We start from the raw sequence: 24064 nt of genomic DNA on the forward strand, positions 1-24064 counted from the left end.
GGTGGAATGAGTCTCCGGCTGAACGTACTCCTGTGCCTAACCAGTACATTATGGAGTGGATGGGAGTCGTTGTCCAAGATGGCATGCAACTTGGATAGCATCTACTTACCTTTGGTCACCTACCTGATAGGAAGGAGGCAAATAAGGTTGAAAAATTACAGAGAAATTTACAATGATCTTGCTCGGACCTGAGTTAGCAGGAAAGATTGAATAGGTTAGGACTTTATTCCTTAGAATGTAGAAGATTGAGAGATTTGATAGAGGTATACAAAACTATGAGGGGTATAGATGGGGTAAATGCCAGCAGGCTTTTTTCATTGAGGTTGGGTGGGACTACAAGCAGAGGTCCCATGTTAAGGGTGAAAGGTGAAATGTTTAAGGGGAACATGAGCAGAAACTCCTTCATTCAGAGGGTGGTGAGAGTGTGGTACGAGTTGCCAAGTGGTGCATGTGAGCTCAATTTCAAAATTTAAGAGAAGTTTGGATAGGTACACGGACAGGAGGGGTATGGAGGGATATGGTCCCAGCATAGGTCAGTGGGAGTAGGCAGTTTAAGGGGTTTCAGCATGGACTAGATGGGCCAAAGGGCCTGTTTCTGTGTTGTACTTCTCTATGACTCTCTATGACTACCAATACTACTACAGTACTGTAAAACTGTGTATTAGTTCCTGATAGTTATCAACGGAGGAATTCATCCAGTGTACACTGATGTGTTCTTATTATTGACTGAAAATTAACAAAATCAGAGCAGACAGCTTGTGTAGACAGTGGACTGCCCGGTATTTTCAAAGACTGCATCCTTCAAATCTTCAATTTCCTTGTAACATTCAAAATAATTGCCGATACCTTCAAATTCCTCATGGTGTTGAAGTAGTGAAACAATTTCATTTTTTCTCCCAGCATTGCTGGCATCTCCAAGGCTGGGTGCTTGGAACTACAGGGAGAAAATCAGTTCTGAATTGTCTCTCTGCTTAATACTGGCAAAACTCACTGATTTTTGAGCATAAACACGCCAAGTGATGCTCTTTAAAAGCTATTCCCTCTAAGCGCCAACGCGTGCACAGCACTGACGCTAGTTAGAAAAGGTCTGGCAACACTGTCCTGCCCCAATTAAACCCTAAATAGACAACAGGAATCCAGCCATTTTCTCCATTTGGTTTTGTTCTTTAAGAGCCGTCCCAAGTAAACAGCTGCCCGATTAAACAATGACCCAATTAACCAAAATCCACTATAATTGGAAAGGCAAATGGCATGCACAATACATGAGTAAAGATGTCTTACTAAAATTACCCCATCAATGAAATTACAAACACAAGAGATTCTGCACATGCTGGGAATCCAGAGTAACACTTGCAAAATCCTCTTCTCCTTACCTGCCTATCATCTCCCTCTGATGCCCCCCCTTCCCTTTCTCTCACGGTCCATCTCTCCTCCTATCAGACTCCTTCTTCTTCACCCTTTACCTTTTTCACCTATCATCTCCGAGCTTCTTACTCATCTCCTCCCCCATCCGCCTGGCTTCCCCTATGACCCTGTACTCCTGAACTATGCAAGTCCAGGTACAAAATATGTAAGGCTATCATATGGGTGAAGAAGCCTTAATCAGCTTAATCTACCTAATTCAGGGTAGAGATGGAATCAGATGCCTGTTAGCTCTGCTGGAGTTTACAGGCCATAACTTCCTACAAAAGCCAAACCTAACATGGCAGCGATGGCCCACTCCCAGATGAGCACAACGCCTTTTATGTACGCTTTGATAGGGAGATTAAAACTACATCTGGGCAAATCTCTGCAACATCTGAAGACCCTGGGATCTCTGTTTTGGAGGCCAACATCAGAAGATATGGAGATTGTGTCAGAACATCAAGCTGAGTTAGATCAGTAATGAGTTCTTTTGGGATCAGCAAGAGCCACACTAAAATTCCTTCTCTGATCTGAAGCGATAAAGAATCTGACTTGTGTTCAAACAGTAAGACTGGCCCAGAGCACCAGCTCGAGCCTGCTTAACCACGTGTCCATGCGGTCTGGGCCGACGGTCATTTCAGTTTCTTGGAATTTGGATAACTATTTGTAATGAGTACAGAACAATATGGGGAAACAGCTGGGAAGTGGCATAGGAGGAGAGAGCTTAAATTAAAAAGGCAGGATCAGATTCAGTCAGAGAAATGGGAGGGAGCTGGAAATGCAAACATAACAGATGAAAAAAACGCACAGTTGTATTCACTGAAGTACATCTCTGGTTGTATGCAGTGGGTTTTATTGTTGTCACGGGTGTCCGCAGGATGTCACTAACAGACATTAAACTTAAAAGATATGTTAAACACAAGCTACTTTGGCAGCACAGTGTAACAAGCTCTGAGTTGCGTGTCTGTTGTTTTTGCCGTGATTAAGCAGTGCGTCATCCCCGACAGAGACGGTGCTCTGCAGTAAAACTCCTTTAACAGTTCTTAGCCAATAAAGCTGTCAACGGGGTTAAGAATGTCACAGACTTCAAAGTCAAGGTACATGTATGATCAAAGTACATGAATGCCACAATGCCCCACTTTGAGGCTTGCTTTCTTGCAGGCATTTACAGGAAAATAAAGAAATACGACAGAGTTTATGAAAACTAAATTTTACGCAAAGACCGACTAACAATCAATGTGCAAAAGAAGATAAAATGTGCAAATAGTAAATAAATAGATAAATAAAACTGTGAATATGAGTTGCAGAGTCTCTGAAAGCAAGTGGAACCGGTTCAGTGTTGAGGTGAGTGAAGTTATCTCTATTTCCTGTGGACACTGAGGTCCTTTAACATCTACCAGACGATGCTGAGGATGTTCTACGAGGCTGTGGTGGTCAGTGCTATCATGTTTGCTGTTGTGTGCTGGGGCAGCAGGCTGAGGGTAGCAGACACCAACAGAATCAACAAACTCATTCTTAAGGCCAGTGATGTTGTGGGGGTGGAACTGGACTCTCTGACAGTGGTGTCTGAAAAGAGGATGCTGTCCAAGTTGCATGCCATCTTGGACAATGACTTCCATCCACTCCATAATGTACTGGTTAGGCACAGGAGTACATTCAGCCAGAGACCCATTCCACCGAGATGTAACACCGAGCGTCATAGGAAGTCATTCCTGCCTGTGGCCATCAAACTTTACAACTCCTCCCTCGGAGTGTCAGACACCCTGAGCCAATAGGCTGGTCCTGGACTTATTTCCACTTGGCATGATTAACATTATTATTTAATTATTTATGGTTTTATATTGCTATATTTCTACATTATTCTTGATGCGGCTGTAATGAAACCCAATTTCCCTTGGGATCAATAAAGTATGTCTGTCTGTCTGTTCTCCACGCTGGTTCGGGAGCCAGATGGTTGAGGGGTGATAACTCTTCCTGAACCTGGTGGTGTGGGACCTAAGGCCCCTATCCTTCCTGCCTGATGGTATTAGCAAGATGACACCACAGCCTAGATGTTGGGGTCCTTGCTGATGGAGTTCCTTATACATTAAAAGAAATCTTAAAATATAGAACGTTGATTATGGGTGCAGCTTTTCGATTTTCTGCACTGCACTGGTAATTTACTTTAAAATGTACATAGCTGACTGCAAAGCAATATGGGCTGGCCTGAAAACATGAAAAACCCTGAAGTGTTTTTTTTCAATTATGTTAAGTTGTGAGGTTTATAGAACAAGAACCCCACTCCACTTCCCATTCCCAATCCAACATGTCTGTCAATGGCCTCCTCTACTGCCATGATGAGGCAACTCTCAGGGTGGAGGAGCAACACCTCTTATTCCTTCTGGGTAGCATCCAACCTGACAGCATAAACACCGGCTACCCTAATTCCTCCCTCTCTCCCTTCTCTCTTTTCCATTCCCCATTCTGACTCTCCTCTCCTCACCTGCCCATCACCTCCCTCTGGTACCCCTCCTCCTTCCATGGTTCACTCTCATCTCCTATCTCCTTTTCTTTCTCCTTCCATCCCTTACCACCCACTCATCCTCTCCTAGCTTCTTACTTCATTCTCTCCCCCAACTCACCCATCCCCCTTCTCCCGCACCTATCACCTGTCAGCTTGTACCCCTCCCCAGCCCCCACCTTCTTATTCTGGCTTCTTCGCCCTTCCTTCCCAGTCCTGATGAAGGGTCTAGGGTCTTGACCTGAAACGTTGACTGTTTATTTCCCTCCATAAATTATGCTAAGGTCTTCCAGGATTTTGTGTCTGTTCTCCATGGTCAGTCATTTAGTGTCTGTTCTCCAGGATCAGGCACTTCGTGTCTGTCCTTCTTGGTCAGTCATTTTGTATCTGTTCTCCATGGTCAGGCATTTTGTGTCTGCCTTCCTTGGTAAGCCATTTTATGTCTGTTCTCCATGGTCAGCCAATTTGTGTCTGTCCTAGGTCAGCCATTTTGTGTCTGTTCTCCATGGTCAGGCATTTTGTTCTTAAATGGGAAGATAGTTAATTGTGTTTTTGTTGGAGCCTCCCCTCTCTTTATTAGTTACTTTCATGTCAAATATTTATTCCACTCCATAGATGTTGAGTTCCTCCAGCATTTTACAGTATGAGTGTGTTTCTTTGGATTTCCAGCATCTGCAAAAGCACTTCTATCATCAGCAGCAAATGCTAGAGAGGATGGACTGAAGACTGATTCACTCCAAGGAGTGGCTGTTTAATTGACAGTGTTGTAACATTTCCCATGGAAAGAGTACAAAGAGCTTCCCATGCCATTAATTACAATACATTGTAGTGTTATGTCAGTTAAAGGGAAAAGGGTGGGAAAGTAGGACTAACTGGACAGTAGTCATGTGCACAACGCAACAAATCGTCTGCGTGTGTTGTAAGATAACATAATTCTTCAGGCTATACATTCCTTTGTTTGCATTCTGCCAAATTCCAAAGGTACTGAGGTGAGTGAGTGACTAAGTTATTTTTTGGATGAGGCACAATTCTGTCTGGACCCCAGGAAAGAACCCTGATCTGAAAATAGTGCAGCAGTATCTTTAATATTCAAAGCCGGTTCTGCTCGCTGCTGTGAGACGGCTGTTCCACTCTCCGTGGCCCTGAGACCGAGGCTGTGGACCTGCTCCGGCTGCTCCGGGCTTCGTGTCTCTGGACTCACTTTCATTCTGAGTGATGAGGCTTGCTTTTATAGTTTGCACCATTTCTCTTTTTTTCTCCTCTCTCTCTGTGCATTGGGGGCTTCTTGGTCATTTTAAAAAATGGGTTCTTACAGGTTTTTTGTTTTGTGGCTGCCTGTAAGGAGATGAATCGCAAGGTTGTGTAATTTTATACATACTTTGATAAAAAACGTGCATTGAACTTTGAAATTCTAGGGTTAGAAGAAGTAAGCTTGGTTTTATGTTGCACCTACAATGTCAGTATTTCTAACGGATCAAGGAACAACTTATTCGCCATGTGCATTTACTGTACGCGGATCAGGAATTTACCGGGGTGCTTTGGACAGGCCGCAACGTGCAGAAAAAAGAACGGCATTCAACAATTATAAAGAATAGGGAATTATATAGAATGAGTAAACTTGGAGGTTATAGTACAGATATGAAATAAAAATGTTCATACCTTGCTCCATCATAGAACCATTCCCACAACCTATAGTTTCACTTTCAACGACTCTTCATCTCATGTTCTCAATATTTATTAGTTATTTATTATTATTTCTTTCTTTTTGTATCTGTGCAGTTTGGTCTCTCTTGCACACTGGTTGAACGCCCAAGTTGGTGTATCCTTTCATTAACTCTATTATAGTTATTATTCTATTATAGATTTATTGAGTTTGCCCTCAATAAAATGAATCTCAGGGTTGTATATGGTGACAACTACAGTATGTACTTCGCTAATAAATTTACTTTGACTTTGAAACACCAGCATTAAACAGCATTATAAAAAGTGATGTGTTTAATGTGTTTACAGTGCAGTGCAGAGATTGAGGTAACAGATAGAGAGGGGTCGGGGGGAGCTAACTAGAATAGTTGGTCTGGGGAGGGGGGAGAAGAAACTTTTAAGATGGTGTGAAGCATTTTTGTTTTAAAAGCCCGAAAGCACTTTCCAGAAGGGAACTTTTGAAAAGGCAGTTTGCAGAGTGGGTAGTGTCATCAATGATTTTCCCTGCTCACTTCTTTGGTTTGGAGATATACAGGTCCTGCGGTGATCGTAAAATACATAGAACAACTAAAAAGAATGAACATCTGTTTTTATCCATAAGAGCATGAGACACAGGAGCAGAATTAGGCCATTCAGCCCATCGAGTCTGCTCTGCAAATCCATCGTGGCTCCATCGTATTACCCCTCTCAGCCCCATTTCCTGCCTTCTGGCAGTAGCTTTTGACATCCTTACTAATCAAGAACCTATCAATCTCTGCTTTAAATATTCTCAATGACTTGGCTTCCAATGGCATTGGTGGCAATGAATTCCACAGATTCACCATCCTCTGGCAGAAAAATTCCCTGGTCATCTCTGTTTTAAAGGGACTTTCTTCTATTCTGAGGCTGTGTCCTCTGATCCTAAACCCTTCCACTATAGGAAACATCCTCCCCACATCCACTCTACCTAGGCCTTTCAGAATTTAATAGGTTTCAATGAGATCCTTCAGACTTAGCAACATGACTGGCAGGTAAATAGAAACCATAGACCATTTGGACTCTTTAGTCAGTTCCTGTCTAATACCATTGTTTGATCCTCTACCTCAACCATAATTCTCCCCACCCTCCATTTCTCCTTGTTTTGTCTTCATGTATTAAAACCTTTTATTTTATTTTATTTTATTGGGATGCAGCATGGAGTAGGACCTTCCAGCCACGCCGTGCCGCCCAGTAACCCCAACTTAACCCTAGCCTGATCACGGGACAATTTGCAATGACTTACTAACTGGTCTGTCTTTGGACTGTGGGAGGAAACACACGCGCTCATGGCGAGATCACCAAGCTCCTTACAGGCGGAGGCGGTAACAGAACCCGGGTCGCTGGTACGGTAAAGTGCTGTGCTAGCCACTACGCTGTGTAGACCATTTACAACCTTGGGTTCATCTTCTTGCAGGCAAACAAACAAATACAACAGAGCGCACGAAAACTCAAAAGCTGGAAAACGTCCATGTGCAAAAAAGTGCAAGTCGTGCAAATAATTTAAAAAAGCTAACAAGTAACACTGAGAACTGCAGTCTCCAAAAGTGAGTCTACACACAGCTACGAGGAGAACGTACAAACTCCTTACAGACAGCGGCAGGAACTGAATGCAGGTCTCTGGTAGTATAAAGCACTGTGCTAACCACTACACCACCCGTGTCTGCCTTAAATACAGTCAGTAACAAACTTACCTTAGCTTCTGGGGAGGTAAGGAAAAGGAATTTTTCATCGCAATCTGTTGTGATCCAATACAGGCGTCCCCCGCTTTACGAATGTTCGCTTTATGTCACCTCGCTTTTACAAAAGACCTACATTAGTGACCTGTTTTCGCATTACAAAAAGGATTCTCGCTTTTACGAAAACTTTCCCGTATAAGTTAATGGTTCTTCACCTTATGCCATTTCGGCTTAAGAAAGGTTTCATAGGAATGCCCTACCTTTGTAAAGGTGGGGGGGCACCTGTACCACAACATGAGACTCCATTCTCTGAATCCAGACTCCCCATCTGGGAGATGCAATCTTTGAGCATTCTGAACATATTATCAACCCCTTTCTCAAGCCTCTAAGTTTCAATGATATTCCCTTATTCTTCCAAGCTAGGAGAGAAAGCCCATTCTATTAACCCATCAGACAACCCTCTCATTTCAGGAACCAGCCGTGTAAATCTGCCGGGCTATCTCAGCTACTGATGAGGACTCAAAAGACTTTGCAGGACAATAAACAAGTATTTTTTTAAGCATGCAAGTCTGCATTAAAATAAAGATAATTATCAACAAATCTGTATGTCTCTAAATTAGTCTGAAAAAAAAAGGATGATGGCAATTACACAAGAATCACTCTTTATTTTCTCAGAACCATGTGAAGAGCTTTCCTTTTCAGCTTATTTTACTGTGAGTACAGTGGGGTGGAAATGGAAGGGGATTCTGGCGGGTGTGAACAATTAACTGTTCACATGAGCTGTTATGCACTTCAGCGCTTCTCAAGCCTCTGACACAGTAGAGCTAGGTTCAAAGGTTGCGACCCGAAAGGTCATCAGTGACTCGGTCACTTCCAGCTCCCCTGGCGTCCCTTATCTCGCCCTCACATGAGAGCAGGAAAAAAAGCTCACCGCCTTCCGCCAGCAAGGCGTCACTTTCTGAAAACCACTCCTGACCCGGTCACAGGAACTGGGCTACAAAGGAAGGGACTGCTTTAAAGCTTGTACCAGTGCCAGCTTTCTGTGTTACGTCTCACCGGCACAGTCTCCCGTGGTGGGTGAGAAGGCAAATTACAGCCTTCTCTTACCATGGACCCTAGATCCGAGAAAGAGATCTCTCGATTCAATGGTTCCATTTAATATCAGAGAATGTACAGAGGGTACAGCCTGAGATTCTTCCTCTTCACAGACATCCACAAAACAGAAACCACCCCCCCAAGAATGAATGACAGAACGTTAGAGCCCCAAAGCCTCCCCGCCCTCCCACGTGCAAGTATCGTCAAAATCATCAACCCCCCCCACCTGTCTCAGCAAAAAAGCATCAGCAACCCCCCCACCATCCATCGTGCAAGAAATAGCGAAGCCCCCAAAAAGCACCAGTCCCCCCCCCAACCACCTGTCATGCAAGGAGTAGCAAAGCCCCCAAAAAGAGTCTGATCTAAAGCCCATGAGAAGTCCTGTTTTCCTTCACTGTGCTGAGCAGTCACCCGCCGGCCATTCAGTACAACTTTCAGCGCAAGTGTCAGCGTATCTCTGTCTTCACCTTTCACCCACATTTGCTCGTTACTGCGAAGACTGCTCTTCCTCAGCCCTGCTCTGGTGCACTGAGCAAAGACATTAACAAGTCCCGAGATCAGAGAGGAAACTTCCCGGTTCACCAGGCTCAACCCCTCCGATGGGTCCATTTCACAGCAGCATACTGAGATTTGACTCCAGCACTCCGACGGTGGAGCAGGTGCAAACCTGGAGAGTCAAACAGCCTCTGTGGAGAAAGAAATTCCTACTCCCTTCCCTTTCTCTCTCTCTATTTCACATGCTCCCTCCCCCTCTCTCTCTCCCTTTCCCTCTCTCATGCACTCTCGCTCTCTCTGTCTCTGTTTCTGTCCCTACATCACCGACCAAGTTGAAGTTTATTGCCCATCTGCCCCCCCCACCCCAAGGGAGGGGAGAGGGACTGGGGTGGGGAGGGAGGGAGGGGAGAAGAGGGAGAGAGTAAAGGAGGGAGGGAAAAAAGATACAGAGCGAAGGAGCGCATGAGAAAAAAAGAGAAAGAGAGGGGGAGTGAGAATTTCTTTGTCCACAGAGGCTGCTTGATCCTCTGCATGTTTCAAAAATGTTTGTTTTCATTTTGAATTTTTATGACAGAACTGATTCTAAATATGTTCAGTTACATTAGACATAACTTCATTCTCTTGTGCTTTATCTGTGAATAAAATAAATTATTGAGCTGCCATATGAACTCATTTCTCCAGGCCTCTGGTTATTAGCTCATTAACATTAGGAATCCCGTTCAGGAAGCAATGTTACTGAGATGAATCTTGTTAATAAGTACACACCACCATTGAACTGAGAACGGCAACATTAATCTTCCCAATCTAGATCCTTCCCAGAGTCAGAAGCCAGGAAAAAACACACACATTGTACTGGGCTCCCCCAGCAGCAGTGAGACACTTGTGATGGAGTGAGGAAAACTGCCTTTGACTCAGTGGAAAATCCCTACAAGAGCATATAGTCCCAGGTGGGTTCCAGGTCTGCCATAAGTCAGTAGACCATATTCTTGGAGCTGTCAGCTGGAGTGAATGAGGCTCCTGTGCCTTACCATCATTCAGAATGGAGAAGAGCAGGGTCAGTCTGATAGCGGTAGGTTGGACGGCCGTGAAGCTTTGGCAACACTGATTGTAGAACTCCCCCTGGACTCAGACCCCTATTGCAACGACTTCCTATTGACGCCTTACTGTAACTATAGCAAGGGGAGCTCCGCCATGGACTCCACCAGGCTTGGCTGTGGAAGGAGGAAGAATGTGCATGGGGGCTAAAACCCCAGCCCATAAAATCCAAGAGCCCCAGAGACGTCACCCCTGGGGGAGGAAGGAGCTTCACCTAGGAGATAGATGAGGTGGTGGGGTGAAAGTAGAAGCCACAGGACTGACTCTGGTGACCTGCTCTCAGCTGCCTATGCCCAACCAGCGGTGATGGGCCGAAGACAAAGAAGAAGATGGCAAGGGGGTGGGCACGTTGTGATCCAAAGAGATCATTTACCTATGCATCAAAGTCTTTTGGGATCTCATTGCCACTGAATCCATGAATTTGCAATGAAAAGTAGCCCAGCCACTAGTTCAGAGCTTGTCTCACTAAGCTTAGTTAGGGCAGCTGGGCCCCGTGCTCCTACGTTTCAGGCACCTTACCTGTGATCATTTGCTGTGCGTCGTACGGCTCCATGTAGCCATCATTTTCCCCCTCCCGCTCCGCCTCGTTCTGCCCTGTCTCCCGTTTCTTGGCGTCATAGGGGTCTGCATAGTCTTCCACAATGATGATCTGCGGAGGGAGTTGAGTCAGATGGTTAGAGTGGAGGAGTAGAATGAACACAGAGAGATTAGAACGAACACACTTGCTCGCCGGCTTTTCCTCACGTTTCCCTCTCCATCTAGTCTGCTCTTGCTGCCACTCCGTGCTGCTTTGCTGACAAGATGTTCGATTTGAGGATCCATTTGCCAAATCAGCCCATCACAGCATTTCAAAGCGAAGCAGGTTCTCCCTGTTATCCTGACCAATATTTAATTATGTCAAAAACAATTATTGAGTCATTTACCACCCCTACCCCACCCCACCTTCCCTCTCTCCTGGCCTCACCGTCCAGCTTGTACTCCTTCCCCTCACCCATTTCTTATCCTGGATTTTTCCCATCTTTCCTGTAGTGATGAAGGGTTTTGCCCGAAACGTTGACTCTTTATTCCTTTCCATAGATGCAGTCTGACCCGAGGAGTTCCTCCATCATTCTGTATGTGTGTTATTGGGATATCAGTCCATTAAGATCATATGACATAGGAGCAGAATTAGGCCATTCAGCCCATCAAGTCTGCTCCACCATTCCATCATGGCCGATCCTGGATCCCACCCAACCCCATATACCTGCCTACTTGCTGTATCCTTTGATGCCCAGGCCGATCAGGGAACTATCAATCTCCAACTTAAATATACCCTTGGACTTGGCCTCCACCACAGTGTGTGGCAGAGCATTCCACAGATTCACTGCTCTCTGGCTAAAATAAAAATCCTCCTTACCTCTCTTATAAAAAGGCGCCCTTCAATTTTGAGGCTGTGCCTTCTAATTCTGAACACTCCCACCATAGGAAACATCCTCTCCATATCCACCCTAACTAGTCCTTTCAACATTCATTAGGTTTCAGAGATCCTCTCCACCCCCACCCCACTCTTCTAAATTCCAGTGGGTACAGGCCCAAAGATACCAAACGCTCCTTGTCTGTGTTTATCTCCTTCAATCCCGGAATCATCCTCGTGAACCTCCTCTGGACTCTCTCCAATGACAACAATCCTTTCTGAGATATGGTCTTCACAAATAGCATCGCTGTTTGTGGATCCTGGCTTCTTAAGATTAGCCTTCTCATTTTCTACAATGACGAACAATGGTGACCATGTATTGAAAGTATTTAATTGGACATAATGCTCCGATGAAACGCTTGCTTTTTTAAAAAAATGGATTTTCAATGCATAAATACACTATAACAAGACTTGACAAACCTTCCTTTTACACTTTCCTTTTAAGCAGGAAATCATCTGTACTCGGTAGAATGCACCCTCATACAGGAATCGGTCTCCTCCAGAAGCTAAACACATTCCGTATGTAACTGCAGACTCCAGATAAGTATCCCTAATCCTAGAGGATCTTTGAAAAAAGAGAGACACAGGTAGCAAAGACGCACCATAACCTCTTCACTTTTCCACTGGATGTGAAGTGCAAGAATACAATGAGAGCCCCAAGCAGTTTGTGCTGCTGTTGCAGTTCCTACACCCAAGTTCAATCCCGACCTTGACTGCTGTCCACGTGGAGTTTGCATGCTCTCCTTATGCTGCATGATATTCCTCTGGGTGTCAGACAGAAATGGCTGACTGTCTGCTGTGACAAGCTATGATGAAATGATGAAATTCCCACGTCCCAAAGAAGTACTGGTTGATTGGTTAATTGTGTCTCATGTAGGTAGGTGGCTGTGAAATTGGTATAACGGGGGAGATTATTGGTATGTGATATAGACTGGGAAATGTGGAATGATAGGGCATTTCGAGAGCTAGCATTGATTCGATAGGCCAAGTAGCCTTTTACATCATCAGAAAATACGGGCAAACGCTCCATCTCTATACAGTTTCACATTCAGCCTCAAGAGTACTTTCCTTTACCATTTCAGTCAACACTAAACATGCACCAAGTATGAAGCGCAAACTCGAGGAAATCTGCAGATGCTGGAAATTCAAGCAACACACACAAAATGCTGGTGGAACACAGCAGGCCAGGCAGCATCTATAGGGAGAAGCACTGTCGACGTTTCGGGCCGAGACCCTTCGTCAGGACTAACCGAAAGGAAAGATAATAAGAGATTTGAAAGTAGAGGGGGGAGGGGGAAATGTGAAATGATAGGAGAAGACCGGAGGGGGTGGGATGAAGCTAAGAGCTGGAAAGGTGATTGGCGAAAGTGATACAGAGCTGGAGAAGGGAAAGGATCATGGGACGGGAGGCCTAGGGAGAAAGAAAGGGGGAGGGGAGCACCAGAGGGATATGGAGAACAGGCAAACAACTAAATATGTCAGGGATGGGGTAAGAAGGGGAGGAGGGGCATTAACGGAAGTTAGAGAAGTCAATGTTCATGCCATCAGGTTGGAGGCTACCCAGCCGGTATATAAGGTGTTGTTCCTCCAACCTGAGTGTGGCTTCATCTTGGCAGTGGAGGAGGCCATGGATAGACATATCAGAATGGGAATGGGACGTGGAATTAAAATGTGTGGCCACTGGGAGATCCTGCTTTCTCTGGCGAACCGAGCGTAGGTGTTCAGCGAAATGGTCTCCCAGTCTGCGTCGGGTCTCACCAATATATAAAAGGCCACACTGGGAGCACCGGACGCAGTATACCACACCAGCCGACTCACAGGTGAAGTGTCGCCTCACCTGGAAGGACTGTCTGGGGCCCTGAATGGTGGTGAGGGAGGAAGTGTAAGGGCAGGTGTAGCACTTGTTCCGTTTACAAGGATAAGTGCCAGGAGGGAGATTGGTGGGAAGGGATGGGGGGGACGAGTGGACAAGGGAGTCGCGTAGGGAGCGATCCCTGCGAAATGCAGAAAGGTGGGGGGGAGAGAAAAATGTGTTTGGTAGTGGGATCCCGTTGGAGGTGGCGGAAGTTACAGAGAATTATATGTTGGACCTGGAGGCTGGTGGGGTGGTAGGTAAAGACAAGGGGAACCCTATCCCGAGTGGGGTGGCGGGTGGATGGGGTGAGGGCAGATGTGCAGGAAATGGGAGAGATGCGTTTGAGAGCAGAGTTGATGGTGGACGAAAGGAAGACATCTCCTTCGTCCTGGAATGAAAAGCCTCATCCTGAGAGCAGATGCGGCAGAGACGGAGGAATTGTGAGAAGGGGATAGCCTTTTTGCAAGAGACAGGGTGGGAAGAGGAATAGTCCAGGTAGCTGTGAGAGTCTGTAGGCTTATAGTAGATATCAGTAAATAGACCGTCTCCAGAGATGGAGACAGAAAGATCAAGAAAGGGGAGGGAGGTGTCGGAAATGGACCAGGTAAATTTGAGGGCAGGGTGAAAGTTGGAGGCAAAGTTAATGAAGTCAACGAGCTCAGCATGCGTGCAGGAGGCAACGCCAATGCAGTCATCGATGTAGCGAAGGAAAAGAGGGGGATGGATACCCGTATAAACTTGGAACATGGACTGTTCCACAAAACCAACAAAAAGGCAGACATAACTGGGACCCATATGGGCGCCCATGGCTACACCCTTGGAAGTGGGAGGAGCCAAAGGAGAAATTATTGAGAGTAAGAACTAATTCCACTAGACGGAGGAGAAGTGGAGTTATGCCTGCCTTTTTGTCCCATTCCCATTCTGATATGTCTATCCATGGCCTCCTCTATTGTCAAAATGAATCCAAACTCAGGTTGGAGGAACAACACCTTATATACCGGCTGGGTAGCCTCCAACCTGATGGCATAAACATTGACTTCTCTAACTTCTATTAATGCCCCTCCTCCCCTTTTTACCCCATCCCTGACATATTTAGTTGTTTGCCTGTTCTCCATCTCCCTCTGGTGCTCCCCTCCCCCTTTCTTTCTCCCTAGGCCTCCCGTCCCATGATCCTTTCCCTTCTGCAGCTCTGTATCACTTTCGCCAATCACCTTTCCAGCTCTCAGCTTCACCCCACCTCCTCCGGTCTTCTCCTATCATTTCGTATTTCCCCCTCCCCCCACTACTTTCAAATCTCTTACTTTCTTTCCTTTCAGTTAGTCCTGACGAAGGGTCTCGGCCCGAAACGTCAACAGCGCTTCTCCCTATAGATGCCGCCTGGCCTGCTGTGTTCCACCAGTATTTTGTGTGTGTTGCTGTTCACCAAGTATGAACCTTGGTGGTTGAGAAAAATGCCAGGGATATCAGGTACAGATTTAATGAAAGCAGCTGGCCAAACATTGGTTCCTCTGTATAAGCAGGAGAAAGAGAACAAACTATTCTTGTGATACACACAAAATGCTGGCGGAACGCAGCAGGTCAGGCAGCATCTATAGGGAGAAGTGCTGTCGACGTTTCAGGCCGAGACCCTTTGTCAGGACTATTCTTGTGACTGAACTTAAGTGTAAGTGAATTTCAAAAGCGAATTATTTCATAAATATTATTATACACCCCATGGACTCTTTATTAGGTACACCTATACTCCTGCTTGTTAATGCAAATATCTAATCAGCTAATCGCGTGGCAGCAACTCAATGCATAAAAGCATGCAGACATGGTCAAGAGGTTCAGTTGCTGCTCAGACCAAACATCAGAATGTGGAAGAAATATGATCTGAGTGCCTTTGACCGTGGAATGATTGTTGGTGCCAGATGGGGTGGTCTGAGTATCTCAGAAACTGCTGATCTCCTGGGATTTTCACGCAACAGTATCTAGAGTTTACAGGGAGTGGTGAACAAAACAAAATACATCCAGTGAGTGGGAGTTCAGTGAGCGAAAACACCTTGTTAATGAGAGAGGTCAGAGGAGAATGAGCAGAGTGGTTCAAGCTGACAGGAATGCAACAATAACTGAAATAACTGCACATTACGACAGTGGTGTGCAGAAGAGCATCTCTGAATGCTCAACACATCGAACCTATGGTTGCAGAAGGCCACAAGCATGCACTCAGTAGCCACTTTATTAGGTACAGGAAGTAACTCATAAAGTGTACATTGATTGTATGCTTATCTCATCAGGAACACATTGCCATCCTTTCTGACGCTGTCAGAGCCTTTCCTATCAGCATTCCCAAAATGGAAAGGCATGATAGAATCCCAATTTTTGTCTGTTGTTATGGTCGTCTCAGAGACAACAACCTGTATTTATGTAGTGAACTTAACTGCGATGTGACAAGGCATCTCCTGGAGCAATGGATGACAAACAAACTTACACCAAACTACCCAAGGGGACCAAATCCTTGGTAGGTTATGAAGTTGACTTGAAAAGGTGGATAGAGAAGTTTATAGAAAAATAAATCAAGGAGTTATAAGCCAGGGAGTTGAAGAGTTGAGTCAATTAAAGGGTACAAAGATCCCAGAATATTACAGGGGGAGGAGAGATGGCAGACACAGGCAAGTGGAATGCCTTGGAGGTGTATTGAACCCAAGGTTACAAATACCAATTAAAAACCTATTTCAGAAGTGGAAAGGTGAGAGCAAAGGCAGTGATTAAAGACACATTAGCAGTTGATGATAGGAAGAGGAAGAGACCAGAAAAGATGTGGTCAGGGGTCCCCAGATAGATCAGGAATTCTTAAGACAGAAGGAAGGGTCCGCAGTCCAAGGGTAAAGATCCCTAGTCAAAGCAACGAGGAGAGGGATGGAGGAAGTGGAGGATCAACTTGTCACGATGGGCTTGGCAATCTACTCTAATGGCCAATTCCAACATACTCTTTGAAGGCAGAACACGGGGTTAATGGAAGGATTGTCATCAGTTTGCAGGAATAGAAGGACTGAGGCTTCATGCCCACAGAACCACAGTTGCTGCGCAGGTTGATCGGGTGGTTAAGAAGGTACATGGTGTGCTGGCCTTCATTAATCAGGAATTCAACTTCAAGACCCACAAGGTAATGTTGCAGCTGTACAAAACCCCGGTTAGACCAGACTTGGTGTGTTGTGTTCAGTTCTGATCACCTCAAAGGATGTGGACTCTTTTGAGTTAGTGGTGGAGAGGTGATCATTAAACAAACTATTATCCGTTATAGATAATCAGACACATCCTCTCTCCATGACCGACTGAATAAGCAGCGGAGCCCTCTTTCCAACAGACTCACTCAGCTCCGCTGTCACAAGCATCGTTACAGAAAACCTTCCCTACCAAATGCAATAAGCATATACAGCAGTTCATCTCCGTGCGACTGGAGAAATCTCTGTTTTATTATTTTATATTTGTGTATATTATTACTTTGTACTTTATTGTTATTTAATATTATTACGTTATTTATTAGTGCTATGTGTGTTTTAAAAAGTTGCTGCTGCAATGAACTGATTTCCCACAGGATCAATAAAGTACATTATTATTATCAATAAAAAGATGGTAAGAAGCATAGACAGAGTGGAGAACCGGAGACTTCTTCCCAGGGCAGAAATGACTAATATGAAGGGGAATAAATTTAAAGTGATTGGAGGAAATGAAAGGGGGAAAAGTAATTTTTACACAGAGTGCTGGGTGCACGAATGCACTGCCAGAGGCAGACACATTAAGAACATTAAGGTGGACACATGGATGGGAGGACAATGGAGGCCCCTATGGCAAGGAAGAGCCATGTTCATCTGGGAATGGATTAACAGGTCGGCACAACGTCGTAGGATGAAGCGTCAGTACTGAGTTGAGCTGTTCTCTGTTCCGTGTCGGACAGACCGGCTGTAATAAACAGCCCCCCTCTCTCCGCCTGCACCGTCACCACCATCACCCGTGTCGTTCAGTCAGTCTTCAACTCTGAGGCAGCACGGTAGCATCGCACTATTGCAGCGCCAGAGGCCGGGGTTCAATTCCCACCGTTGTCTGTGAGGGGAATATATATTTCCCCGTGACCGTGTGCGTTTCCTGCGGGCGTTCTGCTTTCCGCCAACGTTCCAAAGAGGTACGGGTTAGTAGTGTAAGTGAGGAATTGGGTGGCGTGGGCTTGGGCCGGAAGGTGTTGTGCTGTATCTCTAAGTTTTAAAAAAATCCTTGACTCACTGGCCAATAATTCCTAGGATTATCCCTTTGCTTTCTTGAACATGGGGATAACATTTGGCACCCTCTAGCCCTCTGACTCCACTCCAGTGAAGAAGACAAAGAACATCGCCAAAGGCCCTGCAGTCTCTTCCTTTGCTTCCCGTAGTAGCCAGTGATTTCAGTTAGTCTGCATTTCCATATAATCAGAGACAATCCTGTAGCCCTCTCCCATGCAGCTTAAAATTTCTAACTTGTCCTCGATCTGATGACAGATCACTGGCTTTAATTGTTAAATCTGTTCTCCTCTCTACCGTTTCTACCTGACACACATTTGCTGGTTTCATTGCAAACGCTAATAGAGGTGTGACAGGGAAGAAAAAAGAAAGGAACAGTTAAAGCACTTTGAATGGAACCTTAAATTGTATAAAATAATTTTTCCTTGAGAGGGAGGGTGAGATTTTTGGAGTCGTCTGCATGTGCATCAATAGTAAAATAACATATAGAATGTAAGGCCTGCAAACTTTATTAAACTAAATTATTGCTAAGTTTCAGCATTGTGTTGGTATTGCACAAGTACAAAGCCGTGGTGGGTTCATTCTAAAAGGTGGAGAATACAAAGAGAGGCTGTACGCTTTGTTTTCACTACAGTCCCGATACCGACAGTGATATTTCAATTTTTTCATTATCATATATTATCCTTTTTTGATAAGTCTTTTTCTTCAGCTTTATTAATTGTGTATATATCAACTTGTTGAAGTTTTGTATCATTTTATAGCTGTGGAAGATTATGTATCAATAAAAAGATTCTAAAAATGAAAATGTATTTCTATAGGGGATGGATTCAATGAATTGTGTGAGCTCGAGTGGACTGGAATATAAATATGCAAGGATGTGATGCTGAGGCTTTACGAGGCATCGGTCAGACCGCACTTGGAGTATCGTGAGCAGTTTTGGGCCCCTTAGCTAAGAAAGGGTTTGCTTGCATTGGAGAGGGTTATCCTGGGAATGAAAGGGTTAACATATGAGGAGCATTGGCTCCAAGCCTGTACTCACTGGAGTTTAGGAGAATGAGGGGTGACCTCGTTGGAACCTATTGAACATCCTAGATAGAGTGGACGTGGAGCGCATGTTTCCTCTCATGGGGGAGACTAGGACCAGAGGGCACGACCTCAGAATAGAAAGATGTCCCTCTAGAAGAGAGATGAGGAGGAATTTCTTTAGCCAGAGGGTGGTGAATTTGTGCAATTCATTACCAAAGACGGCTGTGGAGGCCAAGTGACTAGGTATATTTAAAGTGGAGGTTGATAAGTTCTTGATTAGTAAGGGTGTCAAAGGTTATGGGGAGAATAGGGTTGAGAGGGAAAATATTCAGCCAAGATTGAATGGCAGGGCAGACTTGATGGGTCGAATGGGCTTATGTTCTATGGTCTCTCGTGGAGGAAGAGCCTAGCAATGTGAACATTATTGGTCTGATATTTACAATGCATTAAAGAGAAATGGTTGCAAGGCTGTGGGAGACCAGCCCCGAATGCTAATTTAAGGATCATACTCATGCAGTAACTTCAGAGTATGGAACCCATGGAGTTAAAGACACAACTGCCACTGGCATGAAGAACCCTACAAAGGTATAGGACAGAGCCATGTTGCCAAGTAGAGCTCAGCTCGTGCTCATTCGGGGTGAGCTACAGCCTGAGGTTCAAGCCTGTTAAATGGGACATAATAATGAGCCACATAAACTCCAGGTAGTAGGTTGAAAGGTTATCGCAGTATACAACTCCGAGATTCTCCTTCTCCAGATGGCCACGGAACAAAGGAAAAGCATGGAAGTCGGTTCAGAGAGAAACAGCAAACTGCCCCCCCTGCACAATAAAAAGAAAGGCAACATGATCATCAGCCCTCCTCCCACATCAAAAGCAGGTTTTGCTTCGATTACACAAACAAGACCGAAGCTCGAAGGAATTCCTTTATTCCGTGGAGTTTTGAACATCTCTATCCCAGGGAGCTGTTAGTTATTGTGATGTTGAAGGCTGAGCTTTTCCAGTTCAGTAATACGGCTGGAAATAGAGATTGGAAAGGAGGTGATGCTGAGGAGGAAGGTTGGGGCTCAGTCAACTGCATGATCTGCTCTGGCTCTTACATCTAATGCCGTGCTTCTTCGATGCTGCACGCTCCCAAAACCCTCCAGGATCTCATTCAACCTGGCATGCAAGTGAAGGCGAAGGGTTAACAGGCTATTCAATCATGGAGGTCAACCTATCCTTGCCAGCACCCTTCTGGACCCGGAGTCAACAGCTGGAGTTTGGTCACGGAACAGCAAAGGGTTTAAAGTCAGATGCAGACACGAGCTGACACCTGCTCATTGACCTGCATTCAGGGCCCCGAACAGTCCTTCCATGTGAGGCAAGGGTTCACCCATGAATCTGTTGGGGGTCATCTACCATATCCAGTGCTGTCGCTGTGACCTCCTCTATATCGGTGAGGCCCGGCGCTTTGCTCCGTCTGCAAAATGGAGATGGTGGCCAACCATTTAAATTCTAGTCCCCATTCTCTTTCTGATATGTCGGTCCGTGGCTCCTTATCTGCCGCAATGAGGTCACTCTCAGGTTGGAGAAACGACACCTTATATTCCGTCTCCAACTTGACGCCATGAACATCGATTTCTCTAACCTGGTAATTTTTCCCCCTCCCCCTTCCCTCTTTCTCAATTCTCCACTCTGGCCCCCTTCTTAGCTCTTCTCCTCACCTGCCTACCACCTCCCCCTGGTACCCCTCCTCCTTTCCTTTCTCCTCTCATCAGATTGCTTCTTCAGCCCCTTACCTTTTCCACCTGTCAACTCCGACCTTCTTTCTTCATCCGCCCTTCCTTCACCCACCTGTCTGCACCTATCACCCTCTAGCTTGTAGTCCTTCCCCTCCTTCCCAACTTCTCTTATTGTGGCACCTTGCCCCCACCTCCTTTCCAGTCCTGATGAAGGGTCTCAGTCCGAAATGTCCACTCTTTGTTCCTTTCCACAGCTGTTGAGTTCCTCCAGCATTTTGCATGTGTTATAGGTGTGTGGTAACTAACAGGGATTCCTGGACTCTTATCTGGCTTTGTCGGATACTAAGCAATCCACTTGGTTCACAAGCTACTGGTGGAATGAAGTTGATGAATATTCCATATAAAATATTTGATAGTACTCTAAATTTCTTTTCACCCGCAAGTGAAAAAACTGTCCTATCACATCATTGGAGCCTTGGGCACAAAATCTAAGAGCAGGTTAGAGGAATCTTTCTACCTTGACATGAAAACTACATCTCTTATACTGTTTGCTGGTAAACTACTTCAAAGGAAAATGAGGGAGCGAGTCTAACTTTGTTCTTTACTTTAAGCGAGGTGCGCACACATCTTGTAGTAGCGTCATGATGCATGCAATTCACAAATTTTTACATGTAACCCATAATTAATTATTTAAGCAAATAAAGAATGCTTAATCAGCAATACATTTACAATATCATTGAAGCACTACTGAATTAAATGCACAACAGGGACAATATCTATCACTCAGTCATCTTAACTAGGGAAAAGCAGGAGTTATCATACTGCCAGAATCAATAACATATTTACAAAACCACTGAAATATTAAACATACAACCGCTAGGGAAAAGCAGAGATTGTCATACTGCCACACGAAAGCTAGCGACTTCATCCCCAACACAAGAAAGCAGGAAGACACCCCCCCTGCCCCCCTGGCCACCATCCAGGCCATGTCATCGGGAAGGTGGTACAGGAGACTTGGGTGCCACACCACCATCTTCAGGAACAGTTATTACCCCTCAGCTAACAGGCTCCTGAACCGGTGTGGATAACTTCACTCACCTCAACACTGAACTGATTCCACAAGCTACAGACTCACCTTCAAGGACCCTAAGAACCTCCATGTTCTCAGTATTATTTGTGTCTTTGCATTTGCAGTTTGTCCCCCTTTGCACATGGGTCATTTGCCAGTCCTCGTGTGTAGCTTTACACGGATTCTATTGTATTTCCTTGTCCCACTGTGAATGCCCGCCATACTGTGTATGGTACTTTGCCTATAAATGAAGGTTTGACAAGCAAAAACTAAAGTTCTTTGTGAATCCCTGTGGTCAGAAGTGTAAACGGAGGTGTTGTCTACTAGATGCTAAGCCTGGACGTTTAGAAAACCACTGCTGTGTAATTTACTTTATTAGAATGCACCAATTCGCTTACCGTGTCTTGCACAGGCTTCCCACTTTCCTCTTCTTTTTTCACGCTCTGCATCTGGTTCAGAAGATTCTTCCCATTTTTCTCCTGGTTTTCCACTTTGATCAGTCTGTGTTTAGATGACAGGTAGTTCGATCCTGAGAGCTTCCCAGGGCTTTGTGCTGATTTTCCGGGTTTTGTCCCCGTTATTTTTCCGAGATTCAGCCCAGTCTTCCCTAGGCTTTGTCCTGTTTTCCCAGGTTTCAATCCGTTTTTCCCAGGGTTGGTCCCTGTTATTTTTCCAAGATTCAGTCCAGTTTTCCCAGGATTTTGGCCTGTAGTTTTGCTCAGTTTCGGGTCAGGTTTTGAAGTTTTCGGATCCGGGATCTTTGCAGTTTTTGTCTCTGGCTTCCCGGCTTTCAAATCTGACTTCTTTAGTTTCAGATCTGGTCTCCCGCCTTTTGCCTCAGTTTTCCCCACTTTCAAGTCAGCCTTTACAGATTTCGGGTCTGTTTTCACAGTTATAGGATCAGTTTTCATTTCGGTTTTGGCTGGGCTCTTCCCTGTAATTTTCCCTGCGTTTAAACTGAGCTTCCCAGAAAAGCTTTGTCCCGGCTTGCTGGCATTCTGTCCCCGTTTTAACGTGGGTTTGCCAACTTCGTCACCGCTCCCAGGATCCACAGGGGAGTTCTTGATGTTTTTTCCAGGAACACTCTTCCCGTTCTCCCCGGATCCTTTGATCGGTTTTGCGTTATCCTTCTTTATAGTTAATTCTTTTTTAATCAGTCCTGTGGCATTTCTCCCCTGGGCAGGGGCTTTATTTGCCTCGGTTTTCCCTCGTAACAGGGTGGTGCCAACCGGCTTCCGTTGTAGGCCAGCAGATTTTCCCTGTATGCCAGCACTTACCGCTTTACCGAGTTTGCCCAGCCCCGACTCTCCGTGCCCTCTCTCGGCCGCTCCTTTCATCTCTCTGCCAACTCCCCGCGGGGTCACCTCGCCCTGGGTGGCACGCCGATTCCGGTTTGCCCCCTCAGAATCTGCCCCGGTGCCCTCTGGTTTGGGTCGGGTCTTCAGGCTCAGCTGGAAGTCCTTGAACCACTTTGCCATGGTGAGCAATCCAAGTCTACAGTGACAGCAGTCTCCAACTGCAGGCTGTAAATCACAAGACCCGGAGACCTCAGCCTCAGAAAACGCAAACTATTCAATCAAGAAATAAATCTGTACAAAGACCCAGGGTGTTCAGCAGTGTCCATTCAATCCAAAAGTTACATTTTCCAGTCTGTGTGATTGCAGACTGAAGCAACCCTCCCTGTGCAGACCTCCGCCTGCTGAAGACGTGGGCTATTTCCACACAGCCTGCTCCTCTCGTTAGCCTTCAAACTCCACCTTCCTGCCATTGTGAGCCAGTGCGATGAAAACTACAGCGACTTCCACTTCTAGAGACACCTGATAGCTCAACAGGAGCTGAAACAAATACACGAATTTTCCATCCACAGCCATTGTACTCATTCCTGTTTAACAGAAACACAATTAGTCCCAGTAGGAGCATTCAAGGCACGAGTGAACTGACTGGCAGTTTCTGAGCCACTTCCCTTCACTAATTCCAAGTGCAGTTGATTGCATTGTGCTGTGGAAACACATAGATTTTCCAAGCTCTGTTTTAACGTAGAGGTTGGTGGGATGGAGCTCACCCTTGGGTAAGGTGTAGCAATTGCTTAGCCCCCCGATCAGGGTCACATGAAGCCACGGGAGCAGGTTGTGGATAGCCTGCTGGAGCATATCACAAGGTGCACATCCTGGTTATGCGACCACTGACGCCAGGCAGACAATGTCTGAAGAGTCATGGCTGGGGGTCACCCGTCTTGTAAAGACGCTGCCCAGAGGCAGGCAATGGCAACTCACTCCTGTAGAACAATTTGCCAAGAGCAATCACGGCCATGGATAGAGGAAGGAGTAAGAACAGCTTGAAAGGGGTCTTATTAGAATTTCTCAGATGGAAGACCACGATCACCTGCGTCATACGACACAGCACATGATGATGATAATAAAATAAACCACACTGATAACCACAACTCCACCTCCCCTAAAATTCGACAAACTAGTTCTTAATCTCTCAATCAGATGATCAACACCCATAAATACTGGAGGAGCTCAGCAAGTCAGGCAGCATCTTATGGAGGAAAATAAACAGGCGGCATTTTGGGCTGAGACCAAGTTTGGTCTCGGACCAAAGGGTCGACTGTTTGTTTTTCTGTGTGTGTTGATCATGGTTTCTAGCTCTTGTGTCTTAACCAGTGGATGAGTCACTTTTCTGCTCACTGCTGTAGGAACA

The 24064-nt window shown here is 45.5% G+C and overlaps 1 protein-coding gene across 2 annotated transcripts in view; it reads right to left on the reverse strand.

Moving 5' to 3' along the window:
- The window catches only part of LOC132399552 (SH2 domain-containing adapter protein E-like), an 80919-nt gene extending 57760 nt beyond the window's left edge, over window positions 1-23159 (reverse strand). Inside the window, exons 1-2 of one of the 2 annotated variants that reach the window (XM_059980032.1) lie at window positions 21760-23154; window positions 10504-10633 (exon numbers count right to left, since the gene is read on the reverse strand). In XM_059980032.1, the coding sequence (XP_059836015.1) occupies window positions 10504-10633; window positions 21760-22839 (1210 nt within the window). In that variant the 5' untranslated portion in view covers window positions 22840-23154. Of the gene's footprint in view, window positions 1-10503; window positions 10634-21759 lie in introns of both variants that reach the window. The other variant, XM_059980033.1, reaches the window with a different exon arrangement.
- Window positions 23160-24064: the final 905 nt, after the last annotated feature.

The sequence above is a fragment of the Hypanus sabinus genome, chromosome 9 (genome assembly GCF_030144855.1).
Source record: "Hypanus sabinus isolate sHypSab1 chromosome 9, sHypSab1.hap1, whole genome shotgun sequence".
In the NCBI taxonomy this organism is placed as follows: Eukaryota; Metazoa; Chordata; class Chondrichthyes; order Myliobatiformes; family Dasyatidae; genus Hypanus; species Hypanus sabinus.